This window comes from Oncorhynchus clarkii, chromosome 5 (genome assembly GCF_045791955.1).
Source record: "Oncorhynchus clarkii lewisi isolate Uvic-CL-2024 chromosome 5, UVic_Ocla_1.0, whole genome shotgun sequence".
In the NCBI taxonomy this organism is placed as follows: domain Eukaryota; kingdom Metazoa; phylum Chordata; class Actinopteri; order Salmoniformes; family Salmonidae; genus Oncorhynchus; species Oncorhynchus clarkii.
This window is the reverse complement of record NC_092151.1, coordinates 20,793,223-20,812,947: the sequence shown is the minus strand read 5'-3', so window position 1 is coordinate 20,812,947 and position 19,725 is coordinate 20,793,223. Positions and strand designations below refer to the sequence as shown.

General features: G+C 42.8%; 1 protein-coding gene across 2 annotated transcripts in view; it reads left to right on the top strand.

Moving 5' to 3' along the window:
- LOC139408508 (G protein-coupled receptor kinase 3-like) overlaps nt 1-19,725 on the top strand; it is a 99,447-nt gene that overhangs the window by 53,676 nt on the left and 26,046 nt on the right. For both annotated transcript variants that reach the window (XM_071152483.1, XM_071152484.1), the window contains 6 exons: nt 13,641-13,735; nt 13,852-13,959; nt 15,217-15,283; nt 17,603-17,703; nt 18,082-18,148; nt 18,355-18,450. In XM_071152483.1, the coding sequence (XP_071008584.1) occupies nt 13,641-13,735; nt 13,852-13,959; nt 15,217-15,283; nt 17,603-17,703; nt 18,082-18,148; nt 18,355-18,450 (534 nt within the window). The remainder of the gene's footprint in view (nt 1-13,640; nt 13,736-13,851; nt 13,960-15,216; nt 15,284-17,602; nt 17,704-18,081; nt 18,149-18,354; nt 18,451-19,725) is intronic.

Sequence of the window (19,725 nt, the reverse complement as noted above, 5' to 3'; positions counted from 1 at the left end):
GTTAGCCTCTCTTTCTCGTTATTAGTCTCTCTCTCTCTCGTTATTAGTCTCTCTCTCTCTCTCTCTCGTTATTAGTCTCTCTCTCTCGCTCTCTCTCGTTATTAGTCTCTCTCTCTCTCTCTCTCTCTCGTTATTAGTCTCTCTCTCTCTCTCTCTCTCGTTATTAGTCTCTCTCTCTCTCGTTATTAGTCTCTCTCTCTCTCGTTATTAGTCTCTCTCTCTCTCGTTATTAGTCTCTCTCTCTCTCGCTCGTTATTAGTCTCTCTCTCGCTCGTTATTAGTCTCTCTCTCTCTCTCTCTCTCGTTATTAGTCTCTCTCTCTCTCTCTCTCTCTCTCGTTATTAGTCTCTCTCTCTCTCTCGATATTAGTCTCTCTCTCGTTATTAGTCTCTCGTTATTAGTCTCTCTCTCTCTCTCTCTCTCTCTCTCGTTATTAGTCTCTCTCTCTCTCTCTCGTTATTAGTCTCTCTCTCGTTATTAGTCTCTCTCGTTATTAGTCTCTCTCTCTTGTTATTAGTCAAATTCAAGCTGCTTTATTGGCATGAAAAACATTGTCAATATTGCCAAAGCAACAACGTATACAATATACATTGTAACAAAATTATAAATGATAGCAAATAATAATATAAAATGGTAGTAAATAATAATACAACATTAAATACTAAAATAATAACAATAAAATGGTAACAGTCAATAGTAGAAATTTAATAAATATAAAATCAAATTATGGAAAATGAAACTATAACTAACTTATAACTAAATAACCGTCATCTTCTCCTTTATATCAGTACTACAACTACCATCATTACTACGACTACTAATACCATCACTAAACTGTTATCACTACCATTAGCACCCATATTTGGAATGATAAACAGCAATAATAATAGTAATAACAATAATAGTAATAATAAGTAAGTTACTGCTTACTATGCAGATGTTATTATTCAGTGTCCCTCAGGCAAATACATATTTGGAAAATACATATTTGGCTGCAAGAGGAGCCATTGCTCCTTCGCCCATGAGTATTTTTAGTTTTTCCTCTGGGTTCAATTTGTCGCTCTCTCGTTATTAGTCGCTCTCTCTCGTTATTAGTCGCTCTCTCTCGTTATTAGTCGCTCTCTCTCTCTTTCTCGTTATTAGTCTCTCTCTCTCTCTCGTTATTAGTCTCTCTCTCTCTCTCTCTCGTTATTAGTCTCTCTCTCTCTCTCTCTCTCTCTCGTTATTAGTCTCTCTCTCTCTCTCTCTCGTTATTAGTCTCTCTCTCTCTCGTTATTAGTCTCTCTCTCTCTCTCGTTATTAGTCTCTCTCTCTCTCGTTATTAGTCTCTCTCTCTCGCTCGTTATTAGTCTCTCTCTCTCTCTCTCTCTCGTTATTAGTCTCTCTCTCTCTCTCTCGTTATTAGTCTCTCTCTCTCTCTCGATATTAGTCTCTCTCTCGTTATTAGTCTCTCTCGTTATTAGTCTCTCTCTCTCTCTCTCTCTCGTTATTAGTCTCTCTCTCTCTCTCGTTATTAGTCTCTCTCTCGTTATTAGTCTCTCTCGTTATTAGTCTCTCTCTCTTGTTATTAGTCAAATTCAAGCTGCTTTATTGGCATGAAAAACATTGTCAATATTGCCAAAGCAACAACGTATACAATATACATTGTAACAAAATTATAAATGATAGCAAATAATAATATAAAATGGTAGTAAATAATAATACAACATTAAATACTAAAATAATAACAATAAAATGGTAAAAGTCAATAGTAGAAATTTAATAAATATAAAATCAAATTATGGAAAATGAAACTATAACTAACTTATAACTAAATAACCGTCATCTTCTCCTTTATATCAGTACTACAACTACCATCATTACTACGACTACTAATACCATCACTAAACTGTTATCACTACCATTAGCACCCATATTTGGAATGATAAACAGCAATAATAATAGTAATAACAATAATAGTAATAATAAGTAAGTTACTGCTTACTATGCAGATGTTATTATTCAGTGTCCCTCAGGCAAATACAAATTTGGAAAATACATATTTGGCTGCAAGAGGAGCCATTGCTCCTTCGCCCATGAGTATTTTTAGTTTTTCCTCTGGGTTCAATTTGTCGCTCTCTCTCGTTATTAGTCGCTCTCTCTCGTTATTAGTCGCTCTCTCTCGTTATTAGTCGCTCTCTCTCGTTATTAGTCGCTCTCTCTCGTTATTAGTCGCTCTCTCTCGTTATTAGTCGCTCTCTCTCGTTATTAGTCGCTCTCTCTCGTTATTGGTCTCTCTCGTTATTAGTCTCTCTCTCTCTCGTTATTAGTCTCTCTCGTTATTAGTCTCTCTCTCTCTCTCTTATTAGTCTCTCTCTCTCTCTCGTTATTAGTCGCTCTCTCTCGTTATTGGTCTCTCTCTCTCTCGTTATTAGTCTCTCTCTCTCTCGTTATTAGTCTCTCTCGTTATTAGTCTCTCTCTCTCTCTCTTATTAGTCTCTCTCTCTCTCTCGTTATTAGTCTCTCTCGTTATTAGTCTCTCTCTCTCTCTCTTATTAGTCTCTCTCTCTCTCGTTATTAGTCTCTCTCGTTATTAGTCTCTCTCTCTCTTTCGGTATTAGTCTCTCTCTCTCTCGTTATTAGTCTCTCTCGTTATTAGTCTCTCTCGTTATTAGTCTCTCTCGTTATTAGTCTCTCTCGTTATTAGTCTCTCTCTCTCGTTATTAGTCTCTCTCTCTAGTTATTAGTCTCTCTCTCTCTCTCTCGTTATTAGTCTCTCTCTCTCTCTCGTTATTAGTCTCTCTCGTTATTAGTCTCTCTCTCTCTTTCGTTATTAGTCTCTCTCTCTCTCTCGTTATTAGTCTCTCTCGTTATTAGTCTCTCTCTCTCTTTCGTTATTAGTCTCTCTCTCTCTCTCGTTATTAGTCTCTCTCATTATTAGTCTCTCTCGTTATTAGTCTCTCTCGTTATTAGTCTCTCTCTCTCTCGTTATTAGTCTCTCTCTCTCGTTATTAGTCTCTCTCTCTCTCTCGTTATTAGTCTCTCTCGTTATTAGTCTCTCTCGTTATTAGTCTCTCTCTCTCTCGTTATTAGTCTCTCTCTCTCTCGTTATTAGTCTCTCTCTCTCTCTCGTTATTAGTCTCTCTCGTTATTAGTCTCTCTCTCTCTCTCTTATTAGTCTCTCTCGTTATTAGTCTCTCTCTCTCTCTCGTTATTAGTCTCTCTCTCTCTCTCGTTATTAGTCTCTCTCTCTCTCTCGTTATTAGTCTCTCTTGTTATTAGTCTCTCTCGTTATTAGTCTCTCTCTCGTTATTAGTCTCTCTCTCTCTCTCGTTGTTAGTCTCTCTCGTTATTAGTCTCTCTCTCTCTTTCGTTATTAGTCTCTCTCTCTCTCTCGTTATTAGTCTCTCTCGTTATTAGTCTCTCTCGTTATTAGTCTCTCTCTCTCTCGTTATTAGTCTCTCTCTCTCTCGTTATTAGTCTCTCTCTCTCTCTCTCGTTATTAGTCTCTCTCTCTCTCTCTCGTTATTAGTCTCTCTCGTTATTAGTCTCTCTCGTTATTAGTCTCTCTCTCTCTCGTTATTAGTCTCTCTCTCTCTCTCGTTATTAGTCTCTCTCGTTATTAGTCTCTCTCTCTCTCTCTTATTAGTCTCTCTCGTTATTAGTCTCTCTCGTTATTAGTCTCTCTCTCTCTCTCGTTATTAGTCTCTCTCGTTATTAGTCTCTCTCGTTATTAGTCTCTCTCTCTCTCGTTATTAGTCTCTCTCTCTCTCGTTATTAGTCTCTCTCTCTCTTTCGTTATTAGTCTCTCTCTCTCTCGTTATTAGTCTCTCTATCTCTCGTTATTAGTCTCTCTCTCTCTCTCGTTATTAGTCTCTCTCTCTCGTTATTAGTCTCTCTCGGTATTAGTCTCTCTCTCTTTCTGTATTAGTCTCTCTCTCTCTTTCGGTATTAGTCTCTCTCTCTCTCTCTTATTAGTCTCTCTCGTTATTAGTCTCTCTCTCGTTATTAGTCTCTCTCTCTCTCTCGTTATTAGTCTCTCTCGTTATTAGTCTCTCTCTCTCTCTCTTATTAGTCTCTCTCGTTATTAGTCTCTCTCGTTATTAGTCTCTCTCTCTCTCGTTATTAGTCTCTCTCGTTATTAGTCTCTCTCGTTATTAGTCTCTCTCGTTATTAGTCTCTCTCTCTCTCGTTATTAGTCTCTCTCTCTCTCTCGTTATTAGTCTCTCTCTCTCTCTCGTTATTAGTCTCTCTCTCTCTCTCGTTATTAGTCTCTCTCTCTCTCTCGTTATTAGTCTCTCTCTCTCTCTCGTTATTAGTCTCTCTCTCTCTCTCGTTATTAGTCTCTCTCTCTCTCTCGTTATTAGTCTCTCTCTCTCTCGTTATTAGTCTCTCTCGGTATTAGTCTCTCTCTCTTTCGGTATTAGTCTCTCTCTCTCTCTCTCGTTATTAGTCTCTCTCTCTCTCGTTATTAGTCTCTCTCTCTCTCTCGTTATTAGTCTCTCTCTCTCTCTCTTATTATTCTCTCTCGTTATTAGTCTCTCTCGTTATTAGTCTCTCTCTCTCTCTCGTTATTAGTCTCTCTCTCTCTCGTTATTAGTCTCTCTCGTTATTAGTCTCTCTCGTTATTAGTCTCTCTCTCTCTCGTTATTAGTCTCTCTCTCTCTCTCGTTATTAGTCTCTCTCTCTCTCTCGTTATTAGTCTCTCTCTCTCTCTCTCGTTATTAGTCTCTCTCTCTCTCTCTGGTTATTAGTCTCTCTCTCTCTCTCGTTATTAGTCTCTCTCGTTATTAGTCTCTCTCGTTATTAGTCTCTCTCTCTCTCTCTTATTAGTCTCTCTCGTTATTAGTCTCTCTCGTTATTAGTCTCTCTCTCTCTCTCGTTATTAGTCTCTCTCTCTCTCTCGTTATTAGTCTCTCTCGTTATTAGTCTCTCTCGTTATTAGTCTCTCTCGTTATTAGTCTCTCTCTCTCTCTCGTTATTAGTCTCTCTCTCTCTCTCGTTATTAGTCTCTCTCGTTATTAGTCTCTCTCGTTATTAGTCTCTCTCTCTCGTTATTAGTCTCTCTCTCTCTCTCGTTATTAGTCTCTCTCTCTCTCTCGTTATTAGTCTCTCTCTCTCTCTCGTTATTAGTCTCTCTCTCTCTCTCGTTATTAGTCTCTCTCTCTCTCTCGTTATTAGTCTCTCTCTCTCTCTCGTTATTAGTCTCTCTCTCTCTCTCGTTATTAGTCTCTCTCTCTCTCTCGTTATTAGTCTCTCTCTCTCTCTCGGTATTAGTCTCTCTCTCTTTCGGTATTAGTCTCTCTCTCTCTTTCGGTATTAGTCTCTCTCTCTCTCTCTTATTAGTCTCTCTCGTTATTAGTCTCTCTCTCTCTCGTTATTAGTCTCTCTCTCTCTCTCTCTTATTAGTCTCTCTCGTTATTAGTCTCTCTCTCTCTCTCGTTATTAGTCTCTCTCTCTCTCTCGTTATTAGTCTCTCTCGTTATTAGTCTCTCTCGTTATTAGTCTCTCTCTCTCGTTATTAGTCTCTCTCTCTCTCTCTCGTTATTAGTCTCTCTCTCTCTCGTTATTAGTCTCGCTCTCTCTCGTTATTAGTCTCTCTCTCTCTCTTGTTATTAGTCTCTCTCTCTCTCTCGTTATTAGTCTCTCTCTCTCTCGTTATTAGTCTCTCTCGCTCTCTCGTTATTAGTCTCTCTCTCTCGTTATTAGTCTCTCTCGGTATTAGTCTCTCTCTCTTTCGGTATTAGTCTCTCTCTCTCTCTCTCGTTATTAATCAAATCCAATTTATTTATATAGCCCTTCGTACATCAGCTGATATCTCAAAGTGCTGTACAGAAATCCAGCCTAAAACCCCAAACAGCAAGCAATGCAGGTGTAGAAGCACAGTGGCTAGGAAAAACTCCCTAGAAAGGTCAAAACCTAGGAAGAAACCTAGAGAGGAACCAGGCTATGTGGGGTGGCCAGTCCTCTTCTGGCTGTGCCGGGTGGAGATTATAACAGAACATGGCCAAGATGTTCAAATGTTCATAAATGACCAGCATGGTCGAATAATAATAAGGCAGAACAGTTGAAACTGGAGCAGCAGCATGGCCAGGTGGACTGGGGACAGCAAGGAGTCATCATGTCAGGTAGTCCTGGGGCATGGTCCTAGGGCTCAGGTCCTCAGAGAGAGAGAGAGAGAACTTAAATTCACACAGGACACCGAATAGGACAGGAGAAGTACTCCAGATATAACAAGCTGACCCTAGCCCCCCGACACAAACTACTGCAGCATAAATACTGGAGGCTGAGACAGGATGGGTCAGGAGACACTGTGGCCCCATCCGAGGACACCCCGGACAGGGCCAAACAGGAAGGATATAACCCCACCCACTTTGCCAAAGCACAGCCCCCACACCACTAAAGGGATATCTTCAACCACCAACTTACCATCCTGAGACAAGGCTGAGTATAGCCCACAAAGATCTCCGCCATGGCACAACCCAAGGGGGGGCGCCAACCCAGACAGGATGACCACATCAGTGAATCAACCCACTCAGGTGACGCACCCCTTCCAGGGACGGCATGAGAGAGCCCCAGTAAGCCAGTGACTCAGCCCCTGTAATAGGGTTAGAGGCAGAGAATCCCAGTGGAGAGAAGGGAACCGGCCAGGCAGAGACAGCAAGGGCGGTTCGTTGCTCCAGAGCCTTTCTGTTCACCTTCCCACTCCTGGGCCAGACTACACTCAATCATATGACCCACTGAAGAGATAAGTCTTCAGTAAAGACTTAAAGATTGAGACCGAGTCTGCGTCTCTCACATGGGTAGGCAGACCGTTCCATAAAAATTGAGCTCTATAGGAGAAAGCCCTGCCTCCAGCTGTTTGCTTAGAAATTCTAGGGACAATTAGGAGGCCTGCGTCTTGTGACCGTAGCGTACGTGTAGGTATGTACGGCAGGACCAAATCAGAGAGATAGGTAGGAGCATGCCCATGTAATGCTTTGTAGGTTAGCAGTAAAACCTTGAAATCAGCCCTTGCTTTGACAGGAAGCCAGTGTAGGGAGGCTAGCACTGGAGTAATATGATCAAATCTTTTGGTTCTAGTCAGGATTCTAGCAGCCGTATTTAGCACTAACTGAAGTTTATTTAGTGCTTTATCCGGGTAGCCGGAAAGTAGAGCATTGCAGTAGTCTAACCTAGAAGTGACAAAAGCATGGATTCATTTTTCTGCATCATTTTTGGACAGAAAGTTTCTGATTTTTGCAATGTTACGTAGATGGGAAAAAGCTGTCCTTGAAATGGTCTTGATATGTTCTTCAAAAGAGAGATCAGAACCAGAGTAACGCCGAGGTCCTTCACAGTTTTATTTGAGACGACTGTACAGCCATTAAGATTAATTGTTAGATTCAACAGAAGATCTCTTTGTTTTTTGGGACCTAGAACAAGCATCTCTGTTTTGTCCGAATTTAAAAGTAGAAAGTTTGCAGCCATCCACTTCCTTAAGTCTGAAACACATGCTTCTAGCAAGGGCAATTTTGGGGCTTCACCATGTTTCATTGAAATGTACAGCTGTGTATCATCCGCATAGCAGTGAAAGTTAACATTATGTTTTCGAATGACATCCCCAATAGGTAAAATATATAGTGAAAACAATAGTGGTCCTAAAACGGAACCTTGAGGAACACCAAACTTTACAGTTGATTTGTCAGAGGACAAACCATTCACAGAGACAAACTGATATCTTTCCGACAGATAAGATCTAAACCAGGCCAGAACTTGTCCGTGTAGACCAATTTGGGTTTCCAATCTCTCCAAAAGAATGTGGTGTCGATGGTATCAAAAGCAGCACTAAGGTCTAGGAGCACGAGGACAGATGCAGAGCCTCGGTCCGATGCCATTGAAATGTAATTTACCACCTTCACCTATTAGTCTCTCTCTCTCTCGTTATTAGTCTCTCTCTCTCGTTATTAGTCTCTCTCTCTCGTTATTAGTCTCTCTCTCTCGTTATTAGTCTCTCTCTCTCTCGTTATTAGTCTCTCTCTCTCGTTATTAGTCTCTCTCTCTCTCGTTATTAGTCTCTCTCTCGTTATTAGTCTCTCTCTCGTTATTAGTCTCTCTCTCTGTCGTTATTAGTCTCTCTCTCTCTGTCGTTATTAGTCTCTCTCTCTCTCTCGCTCTCTCGTTATTAGTCTCTCATTCTCTCTCGTTATTAGTCTCTCTCTCTCTCTCTCGTTATTACTCTCTCATTCTCTCTCGTTATAAGTCTCTATCTCTCTCTCATTATTAGTCTCTCTCTCATTATTAGTCTCTCTCTCGTTATTAGTCTCTCTCTCTCTCTCATTATTAGTCTCTCTCTCGCTATTAGTCTCTCTCTCTCTCTCGTTATTAGTCTCTCTTGTTATTAGTCTCTCTCGTTATTAGTCTCTCTCTCTCTCGTTATTAGTCTCTCTCTCTCTCTCGTTGTTAGTCTCTCTCGTTATTAGTCTCTCTCTCTCTTTCGTTATTAGTCTCTCTCTCTCTCTCTCGTTATTAGTCTCTCTCGTTATTAGTCTCTCTCGTTATTAGTCTCTCTCTCTCTCGTTATTAGTCTCTCTCTCTCTCTCGTTATTAGTCTCTCTCGTTATTAGTCTCTCTCTCTCTCTCTTATTAGTCTCTCTCGTTATTAGTCTCTCTCGTTATTAGTCTCTCTCTCTCTCTCGTTATTAGTCTCTCTCGTTATTAGTCTCTCTCGTTATTAGTCTCTCTCTCTCTCGTTATTAGTCTCTCTCTCTCTCTCTCGTTATTAGTCTCTCTCTCTCTTTCGTTATTAGTCTCTCTCTCTCTCGTTATTAGTCTCTCTATCTCTCGTTATTAGTCTCTCTCTCTCTCTCGTTATTTTTTATTTATTTTTTATTTTACCTTTATTTTACTAGGCAAGTCAGTTAAGAACAAATTCTTATTTTCAATGACGGCCTAGGAACAGTGGGTTTAACTGCCTGTTCAGGGGCAGAACGACAGATTTGTACCTTGTCAGCTCGGGGGTTTGAACTTCCAACCTTCCGGTTACTAGTCCAACGCTCTAACCACTAGGCTACCCTGCCGCCCCAATTAGTCTCTCTCTCTCGTTATTAGTCTCTCTCGGTATTAGTCTCTCTCTCTTTCTGTATTAGTCTCTCTCTCTCTTTCGGTATTAGTCTCTCTCTCTCTCTCTTATTAGTCTCTCTCGTTATTAGTCTCTCTCTCGTTATTAGTCTCTCTCTCTCTCTCGTTATTAGTCTCTCTCGTTATTAGTCTCTCTCTCTCTTATTAGTCTCTCTCGTTATTAGTCTCTCTCGTTATTAGTCTCTCTCTCTCTCGTTATTAGTCTCTCTCGTTATTAGTCTCTCTCGTTATTAGTCTCTCTCGTTATTAGTCTCTCTCTCTCTCGTTATTAGTCTCTCTCTCTCTCGTTATTAGTCTCTCTCTCTCTCTCGTTATTAGTCTCTCTCTCTCTCTCTCTCGTTATTAGTCTCTCTCTCTCTCGTTATTAGTCTCTCTCTCTCTCTCGTTATTAGTCTCTCTCTCGTTATTAGTCTCTCTCTCTCGTTATTAGTCTCTCTCTCTCTCTCTCGTTATTAGTCTCTCTCGGTATTAGTCTCTCTCTCTTTCGGTATTAGTCTCTCTCTCTTTCGGTATTAGTCTCTCTCTCATTAGTCTCTCGTTATTAGTCTCTCTCGTTATTAGTCTCTCTCTCTCTCTCGTTATTAGTCTCTCTCTCTCTCTCTTATTATTCTCTCTCGTTATTAGTCTCTCTCGTTATTAGTCTCTCTCTCTCTCTCGTTATTAGTCTCTCTCTCTCTCTCGTTATTAGTCTCTCTCTTTATTAGTCTCTCTCGTTATTAGTCTCTCTCTCTCTCGTTATTAGTCTCTCTCTCTCTCTCGTTATTAGTCTCTCTCTCTCTCTCGTTATTAGTCTCTCTCTCTCTCTCGTTATTAGTCTCTCTCTCTCTCTGGTTATTAGTCTCTCTCTCTCGTTATTAGTCTCTCTCGTTATTAGTCTCTCTCGTTATTAGTCTCTCTCTCTCTCTCGTTATTAGTCTCTCTCTCTCTCTCGTTATTAGTCTCTCTCGTTATTAGTCTCTCTCGTTATTAGTCTCTCTCTCTCGTTATTAGTCTCTCTCTCTCTCTCTCGTTATTAGTATCTCTCTCTCTCGTTATTAGTCTCTCTCTCTCTCTCGTTATTAGTCTCTCTCTCTCTCTCGTTATTAGTCTCTCTCTCTCTCTCTCGTTATTAGTCTCTCTCTCTCTCTCTCGTTATTAGTCTCTCTCTCTCTCTCGTTATTAGTCTCTCTCTCTCTCGTTATTAGTCTCTCTCGGTATTAGTCTCTCTCTCTTTCGGTATTAGTCTCTCTCTCTCTTTCGGTATTAGTCTCTCTCTCTCTCTCTCTTATTAGTCTCTCTCGTTATTAGTCTCTCTCGTTATTAGTCTCTCTCTCTCTCTCTCGTTATTAGTCTCTCTCTCTCTCTCTCTTATTAGTCTCTCTCGTTATTAGTCTCTCTCTCTCTCTCGTTATTAGTCTCTCTCTCTCTCTCGTTATTAGTCTCTCTCGTTATTAGTCTCTCTCGTTATTAGTCTCTCTCTCTCATTATTAGTCTCTCTCTCTCTCTCTCTCTCGTTATTAGTCTCTCTCTCTCTCGTTATTAGTCTCTCTCTCTCTCGTTATTAGTCTCTCTCTCTCTCTTGTTATTAGTCTCTCTCTCTCTCTCGTTATTAGTCTCTCTCTCTCTCGTTATTAGTCTCTCTCGCTCTCTCGTTATTAGTCTCTCTCTCTCGTTATTAGTCTCTCTCGGTATTAGTCTCTCTCTCTTTCGGTATTAGTCTCTCTCTCTCTCTCTCGTTATTAATCAAATCCAATTTATTTATATAGCCCTTCGTACATCAGCTGATATCTCAAAGTGCTGTACAGAAATCCAGCCTAAAACCCCAAACAGCAAGCAATGCAGGTGTAGAAGCACAGTGGCTAGGAAAAACTCCCTAGAAAGGTCAAAACCTAGGAAGAAACCTAGAGAGGAACCAGGCTATGTGGGGTGGCCAGTCCTCTTCTGGCTGTGCCGGGTGGAGATTATAACAGAACATGGCCAAGATGTTCAAATGTTCATAAATGACCAGCATGGTCGAATAATAATAAGGCAGAACAGTTGAAACTGGAGCAGCAGCATGGCCAGGTGGACTGGGGACAGCAAGGAGTCATCATGTCAGGTAGTCCTGGGGCATGGTCCTAGGGCTCAGGTCCTCAGAGAGAGAGAGAGAGAACTTAAATTCACACAGGACACCGAATAGGACAGGAGAAGTACTCCAGATATAACAAGCTGACCCTAGCCCCCCGACACAAACTACTGCAGCATAAATACTGGAGGCTGAGACAGGATGGGTCAGGAGACACTGTGGCCCCATCCGAGGACACCCCGGACAGGGCCAAACAGGAAGGATATAACCCCACCCACTTTGCCAAAGCACAGCCCCCACACCACTAAAGGGATATCTTCAACCACCAACTTACCATCCTGAGACAAGGCTGAGTATAGCCCACAAAGATCTCCGCCATGGCACAACCCAAGGGGGGGCGCCAACCCAGACAGGATGACCACATCAGTGAATCAACCCACTCAGGTGACGCACCCCTTCCAGGGACGGCATGAGAGAGCCCCAGTAAGCCAGTGACTCAGCCCCTGTAATAGGGTTAGAGGCAGAGAATCCCAGTGGAGAGAAGGGAACCGGCCAGGCAGAGACAGCAAGGGCGGTTCGTTGCTCCAGAGCCTTTCTGTTCACCTTCCCACTCCTGGGCCAGACTACACTCAATCATATGACCCACTGAAGAGATAAGTCTTCAGTAAAGACTTAAAGATTGAGACCGAGTCTGCGTCTCTCACATGGGTAGGCAGACCGTTCCATAAAAATTGAGCTCTATAGGAGAAAGCCCTGCCTCCAGCTGTTTGCTTAGAAATTCTAGGGACAATTAGGAGGCCTGCGTCTTGTGACCGTAGCGTACGTGTAGGTATGTACGGCAGGACCAAATCAGAGAGATAGGTAGGAGCATGCCCATGTAATGCTTTGTAGGTTAGCAGTAAAACCTTGAAATCAGCCCTTGCTTTGACAGGAAGCCAGTGTAGGGAGGCTAGCACTGGAGTAATATGATCAAATCTTTTGGTTCTAGTCAGGATTCTAGCAGCCGTATTTAGCACTAACTGAAGTTTATTTAGTGCTTTATCCGGGTAGCCGGAAAGTAGAGCATTGCAGTAGTCTAACCTAGAAGTGACAAAAGCATGGATTCATTTTTCTGCATCATTTTTGGACAGAAAGTTTCTGATTTTTGCAATGTTACGTAGATGGGAAAAAGCTGTCCTTGAAATGGTCTTGATATGTTCTTCAAAAGAGAGATCAGAACCAGAGTAACGCCGAGGTCCTTCACAGTTTTATTTGAGACGACTGTACAGCCATTAAGATTAATTGTTAGATTCAACAGAAGATCTCTTTGTTTTTTGGGACCTAGAACAAGCATCTCTGTTTTGTCCGAATTTAAAAGTAGAAAGTTTGCAGCCATCCACTTCCTTAAGTCTGAAACACATGCTTCTAGCAAGGGCAATTTTGGGGCTTCACCATGTTTCATTGAAATGTACAGCTGTGTATCATCCGCATAGCAGTGAAAGTTAACATTATGTTTTCGAATGACATCCCCAATAGGTAAAATATATAGTGAAAACAATAGTGGTCCTAAAACGGAACCTTGAGGAACACCAAACTTTACAGTTGATTTGTCAGAGGACAAACCATTCACAGAGACAAACTGATATCTTTCCGACAGATAAGATCTAAACCAGGCCAGAACTTGTCCGTGTAGACCAATTTGGGTTTCCAATCTCTCCAAAAGAATGTGGTGTCGATGGTATCAAAAGCAGCACTAAGGTCTAGGAGCACGAGGACAGATGCAGAGCCTCGGTCCGATGCCATTGAAATGTAATTTACCACCTTCACCTATTAGTCTCTCTCTCTCGTTATTAGTCTCTCTCTCTCGTTATTAGTCTCTCTCTCTCGTTATTAGTCTCTCTCTCTCTCGTTATTAGTCTCTCTCTCTCTCGTTATTAGTCTCTCTCTCTCTCGTTATTAGTCTCTCTCTCGTTATTAGTCTCTCGCTCTCTCGTTATTAGTCTCTCATTCTCTCTCGTTATTAGTCTCTCATTCTCTCTCGTTATTAGTCTCTCTCTCTCTCGTTATTACTCTCTCATTCTCTCTCGTTATAAGTCTCTATCTCTCTCTCATTATTAGTCTCTCTCTCATTATTAGTCTCTCTCTCGTTATTAGTCTCTCTCTCTCTCTCATTATTAGTCTCTCTCTCGCTATTAGTCTCTCTCTCGTTATTAGTCTCTCTCATTATTAGTCTCTCTTTCTCATTAGTCTCTCTCTCTCTCTCTCGTTATTAGTCTCTCTCTCTCGTTATTAGTCTCTCTCGTTTTTAGTCTCTCTCTCGTTATTAGTCTCTCTCTCTCGTTATTAGTTACATTAGCCCATTAATGTAAGATATGATATTAGATTTGTTGACCTCATCTAACTCTCGCTGTCTTCATGTCACAGCCTTGTTCTTCTATAGTTATTGGTTGTTTCCTATGTTGTCATTGATGTCAATAACCTCTTCCTGTATGCCTCCCCCCTTCTATCTCTCTCTCAGCCTGCTAACATCCTATTGGATGAGCATGGTCATGTGCGTATCTCAGACCTGGGTCTGGCCTGTGACTTCTCCAAGAAGAAACCTCACGCCAGCGTGTAAGTACGCAGCCCTACAACCCTGCCCCTGTTGTGTTCTGAGGATCATGACCATGGGTGTGAGTGTGGTATTACTGCAGTGTGTCTGATACTAACGGTCCCCTGGTGTGTGACAGTGGTACCCATGGATACATGGCCCCAGAGGTGCTTCAGAAGGGGACAGCTTACGACAGCAGTGCTGACTGGTTCTCCCTGGGCTGCATGCTCTTCAAACTGCTCAGAGGGTAAGAACACACACCTCTATCCCTCTCTTGTCTCTCCAACCCGCCTCTATTCCTCCACCTCTTTTTATCCTTTCATCACTACTACATCTCCTCTATCATTCTTTCTCTCATTCCATCTCTCTCTCCACACAGTACCACATGTTACTCAATCACTTTCTTAATCCCTTAGTCTCTGTCTCTGTTGGTCAGTCTGCTGCATTCCCTCATATCACTCACTAATCTCTCTCCTCCTGTGATCCCTCCATCCAGCCTTGTCTCTCTCTCTCTCTCTCTCTCTCTCTGTCTCTCTGTCTCTCTGTCTCTCACTGTCTCTCTCTGTCTCTCTCTGTGTCGCGCCTTGAATAAGCCTTGAATAAGCCTTGAATAAGGGCTTCAAATTTGGGGAAATGACGCTCTAATTGTTCTATATTTTTTACATTTTGTCAGGAAATGCAGCTCTGTCTCAGGTTCTGCTGTTGTGCAGTGGTTGCACATCTCTCTCTCTCTGTGTTTGATGTGGAGTGTGTAAATGCCAGTGGTCCGGGCCCAGTAGGTCACACTTCAGAGGCAGGCAGGCAGGCAGCTGGGTTTAGGGACCGGTAACGATTGCTAGGTATGGTGTGAAGTGAGGGAGTGAGAAATAGAGAGGGGAGGGAGGTTGATGTGTGTGTGTCACTATGTTTGAACACTTGAAAGACGAAAGAGAGATACATCTGTTGAGGACGAGCTGTTGAGGACGAGCTTGTCAGTGTGACATCACTCACATGACTTGGTTCACTGTTTCACCGTGTCCCACACTGTTTCACCGTGTCCCACACTGTTTCACCGTGTCCCACACTGTTTCACCGTGTCCCACACTGTTTCACCGTGTCCCACACTGTTTCACCGTTTCCCACACTGTTTCACCGTTTCCCACACTGTTTCACCGTGTCCCACACTGTTTCACCGTGTCCCTCACTGTTTCACTGTGTCCCACACTGTTTCACCGTGTCCCTCACTGTTTCACCGTGTCCCACACTGTCTCACCGTGTCCCACACTGTTTCACCGTGTCCCACACTGTTTCACCGTTTCCCACACTGTTTCACCGTTTCCCACACTGTTTCACCGTGTCCCTCACTGTTTCACCGTGTCCCTCACTGTTTCACCGTGTCCCTCACTGTTTCACCGTTTCCCACACTGTTTCACCGTGTCCCACACTGTTTCACCGTGTCCCTCACTCCTTCCCTCCTTCCACCACAGTAACACTAACAGCCTTCCTCTCTGTATCCTCTCTCTAGGCACAGTCCCTTCAGACAGCACAAGACCAAAGACAAACATGAGATTGACCGGATGACGCTCACTATGGTAAGGTCTCCTTATGTGCACACACACACACTATGATAGATCTTTGTGTACACTACAGTGTGCACAAAGCACACACACACTCATTGAGATGTCCTTATGTGCACACACACACACACACACACACACACTCATTGAGATGTCCTTATGTGCACACACACACACTATGATAGATCTTTGTGTACACTACAGTGCGCACAAAGCACACACACACTCATTGAGATGTCCTTATGTGCACTAGAACACACAGCATGTGGTTAGTTCATGTTGACACAGAACAGAAGTATTCATACCCCTTGATTTATTCCACATGTTGTTACAGCCTGAATTCAAAATGGATTAAATAGATACTTTTTTATAGAAATGTTTGCATATTTATTGACCATGAAATATTTCATTTACATAAGTATTCACACCATTTTCAGGTCTTGTAATAGATTTTCAAGTAGAATTAAGTAAAAACTGTAACTTGGCCACTCAGGAACATTCCAAGTCTTCTTGGTAAGCAACTCCAGTGTATATTTGGCCTTGTGTTTAAGGTTATTGTCCTGCTGAAAGATGAATTAAATCTCCCAGTGTCTGGTGGAAAGCAGACAACCAGGTTTTCCTCTAGGATTTTGTCTGTGCTTAGCGACATTCCATTTCTTATTTTATCCTGATAAACTCCCCAGACCTTACCAATTACAAACATACCCATAACATGATGCAGCCACCACTATTCTTGAAAATATGGAGAGTGGTACTGTAATGTGGTGTATTGGATTTGACCCGAACGCAACACTTGGTATTCATTTTTTGCCACATTTTTTGCAGAATTACTTTGACATTGTAGTCATTTAGCAGACTCTTCTCCAGAGCGACTTAGTTAGTGCATCTTAAGATCGTTTTAAGATTCATTTTTTTATTAATTTGTTTAAAAAAATGATCCGCTGACATTATGGGGTATTGTGGGTAGGGAGTGACAAAACATCTGTATAATCAATTTTCAAATCAGATTGTAACACAACAGAATGTGTAAAAAGTCTAGGAATGTGAATACTGTCTGAAGGCCCTGTATACGCAAAGTAAGGATTTATCCTTCAATACACTGAAACAAATGCACACACACACCCCCACAGCATTACATATCCTGGAGATATCATCTTCACAGATGTTGCAGAAAACTCCTCCTGCCAAGTCTGCCTCATAATGCCCAGGGAATGAGAGAGAGGCAGGAGAGAACTGAGAAGAGGTTCTGGCAGGAACGAGGGTGAATTTGTATCCTTACTTTGCATCCCTCTCTCTGCCTGCTACAAACAGCATCAGATTACACCATAGCATCCTGAGTGGTGCAGTGGTCTAAGGCACAGCATCGCAGTACTAGCTGTGCCACTAGAGATCCTGGTTCGAGTCCAGGCTCTGTCGCAGCCGGTCGCGACCGGGGTGGCGCACAATTAGTCCAGCGTCATCCGGGTTAGGGGAGGGTTTGGCCAGCAGGGATCCTGTCGCACACTAGCGACTCCTGTGGCAGGCTGGGCGCAATGCACGCTGACACGGTCGCCAGGTCACGTGTTTCCTCCGACACATTGGTGCGGCTGGCTTCCGGGTTAAGCGGGCATTGTGCCAAGAAGCTTGGCTGGGTTGTTTCGGAGGACGCACGGCGCTCAACCTTCGCCTCTCCCGAGTCCGTACGGGAGTTGCAGCGATGGGACAAGACTAACTACTAATTGGATACCATGAAATTGGGGAGAAAGAAAGCCATAGAGTGTGTCCTAGCATAGCCTACGAGGGGAGGCCTACACCAGCCGTGCCAAACCCTCTTGAGAAGCTACACTCACGCAGAGTTTCGTTGCAGCTACTCCTCAGGACCACAATTAGCTGGATCATGTGTTAGAGCAGGGCTGGAACCAAAACCTGCACATGTGGTAGTTCTCCTTGAAGAGGGTTGGTCACCCCTGGTCTTGACTAGAGTATGTCTACTGTAGAAGACTATGGCATATCAGAGCAGAGAGAACCACCCCTCTGTTAGGAGAGGCTAAACAAGGAAAGTATTGTCAGTCGAGATTAAATCAGATTAGGTTTTAATCCAGCCACTTAATCTGAGTAATCTATATAATCCCTGTTAGGAATTCTGATTTAATGGTTTTATTAGATAAATGATCACCACCAAAGTCAGAGGGCTTGGAATGAGAGTGTTATGGAGAACTGTGGACATACAGTTCTCTCAATTTTCAATACATATGGAATAAACTTTATTGTCATGATAAATCAAGTCAGTATTTTATCTTGTTAAAGCAGGAAATGAGACTAATCTCCTCCCCTTTCTCTCTCTCCTCTCCGTAGAACGTGGAGTTGCCAGACTCGTTCTCTGTGGAGCTGAAGGGTCTATTGGAGGGTCTGCTGCAGAGAGACGTGGTGAAAAGACTGGGCTGCCTGGGACGAGGGTACACACGCGCGCACAACCACACACACCCAAAAGCCATTTGTCTTTCAATGCACCAATAGAGTTACCATGCACCTGTCCTGAGCAACATGATTGAATATTTCCATTGGTTCTCTGTCCAACCTTGTGGCGAGTATAAGGCCTAGTGTGAATACTGTGAAAGGCCTATACATTATAATAGTCCGTAACCTAGTTTGTAGAGCACAGTTTTAATTTGGAGTTTGGTTCTGTTGGAAATACTGCCTCCTGCTGTTAGGACTTGGAACTGTTCCAATGTGAGAATGACCTGGCTTTTTCTCTCTCGCTCCCTTTCTCTCACACACACACACACACACACACACACACACACACACACACACACACACACTCACACACACAGGGCCCCAGAGGTGAAGGAGCATCTGTTCTTCAAAGGCATTGACTGGCAGCAAGTGTATCTCCAGAAGGTAAGGCGTGTGTGTGTTGAATCAGGTGACCAGGTTCGTTATAAAGCCTCCCAGTCTGGACAGTCGTCCCTGTTCTCTTTCTCTCCATCTGTTGCCATGGTTACTCCTCTGCTGTAGGAATGTAGTCGTTGTTTTGTTCACTCACCCTTTTTTTTCTCTAATACTTATCCCCTTTCCCCCCCTCTTCCTCCTCTCCTCTCCTCCAGTATTCTCCCCCTCTCATCCCTCCTAGAGGAGAGGTAAATGCAGCAGATGCTTTTGACATTGGTTCCTTTGATGAGGAGGACACCAAGGGCATCAAGGTAAAGCTCCAACACACACAACCCTTATCTCATGAAACACCAAGGGCATCAAGGTAAAGCTCCAACACACACAACCCTTATCTCATGAAACACCAAGGGCATCAAGGTAAAGCTCCAACACACACAACCCTTATCTCATGAAACACCAAGGGCATCAAGGTAAAGCTCCAACACACACAACCCTTATCTCATGAAACACCAAGGGCATCAAGGTAAAGCTCCAACACACACAACCCTTATCTCATGAAACACCAAGGGCATCAAGGTAAAGCTCCAACACACACAACCCTTATCTCATGAAACACCAAGGGCATCAAGGTAAAGCTCCAACACACACAACCCTTATCTCATGAAACACCAAGGGCATCAAGGTAAAGCTCCAACACACACAACTCTTATCTCATGAAACACCAAGGGCATCAAGGTAAAGCTCCAACACACACAACTCTTATCTCATGAAACACCAAGGGCATCAAGGTAAAGCTCCAACACACACAACCCTTATCTCATGAAACACCAAGGGCATCAAGGTAAAGCTCCAACACACACAACCCTTATCTCATGAAACACCAAGGGCATCAAGGTAAAGCTCCAACACACACAACCCTTATCTCATGAAACACCAAGGGCATCAAGGTAAAGCTCCAACACACACAACCCTTATCTCATGAAACACCAAGGGCATCAAGGTAAAGCTCCAACACACACAACTCTTATCTCATGAAACACCAAGGGCATCAAGGTAAAGCTCCAACACACACAACCCTTATCTCATGAAACACCAAGGGCATCAAGGTAAAGCTCCAACACACACAACCCTTATCTCATGAAACACCAAGGGCATCAAGGTAAAGCTCCAACACACACAACCCTTATCTCATGAAACACCAAGGGCATCAAGGTAAAGCTCCAACACACACAACCCTTATCTCATGAAACACCAAGGGCATCAAGGTAAAGCTCCAACACACACAACCCTTATCTCATGAAACACCAAGGGCATCAAGGTAAAGCTCCAACACACACAACCCTTATCTCATGAAACACCAAGGGCATCAAGGTAAAGCTCCAACACACACAACCCTTATCTCATGAAACACCAAGGGCATCAAGGTAAAGCTCCAACACACACAACCCTTATCTCATGAAACACCAAGGGCATCAAGGTAAAGCTCCAACACACACAACCCTTATCTCATGAAACACCAAGGGCATCAAGGTAAAGCTCCAAAACACACAACCCTTATCTCATGAAACACCAAGGGCATCAAGGTA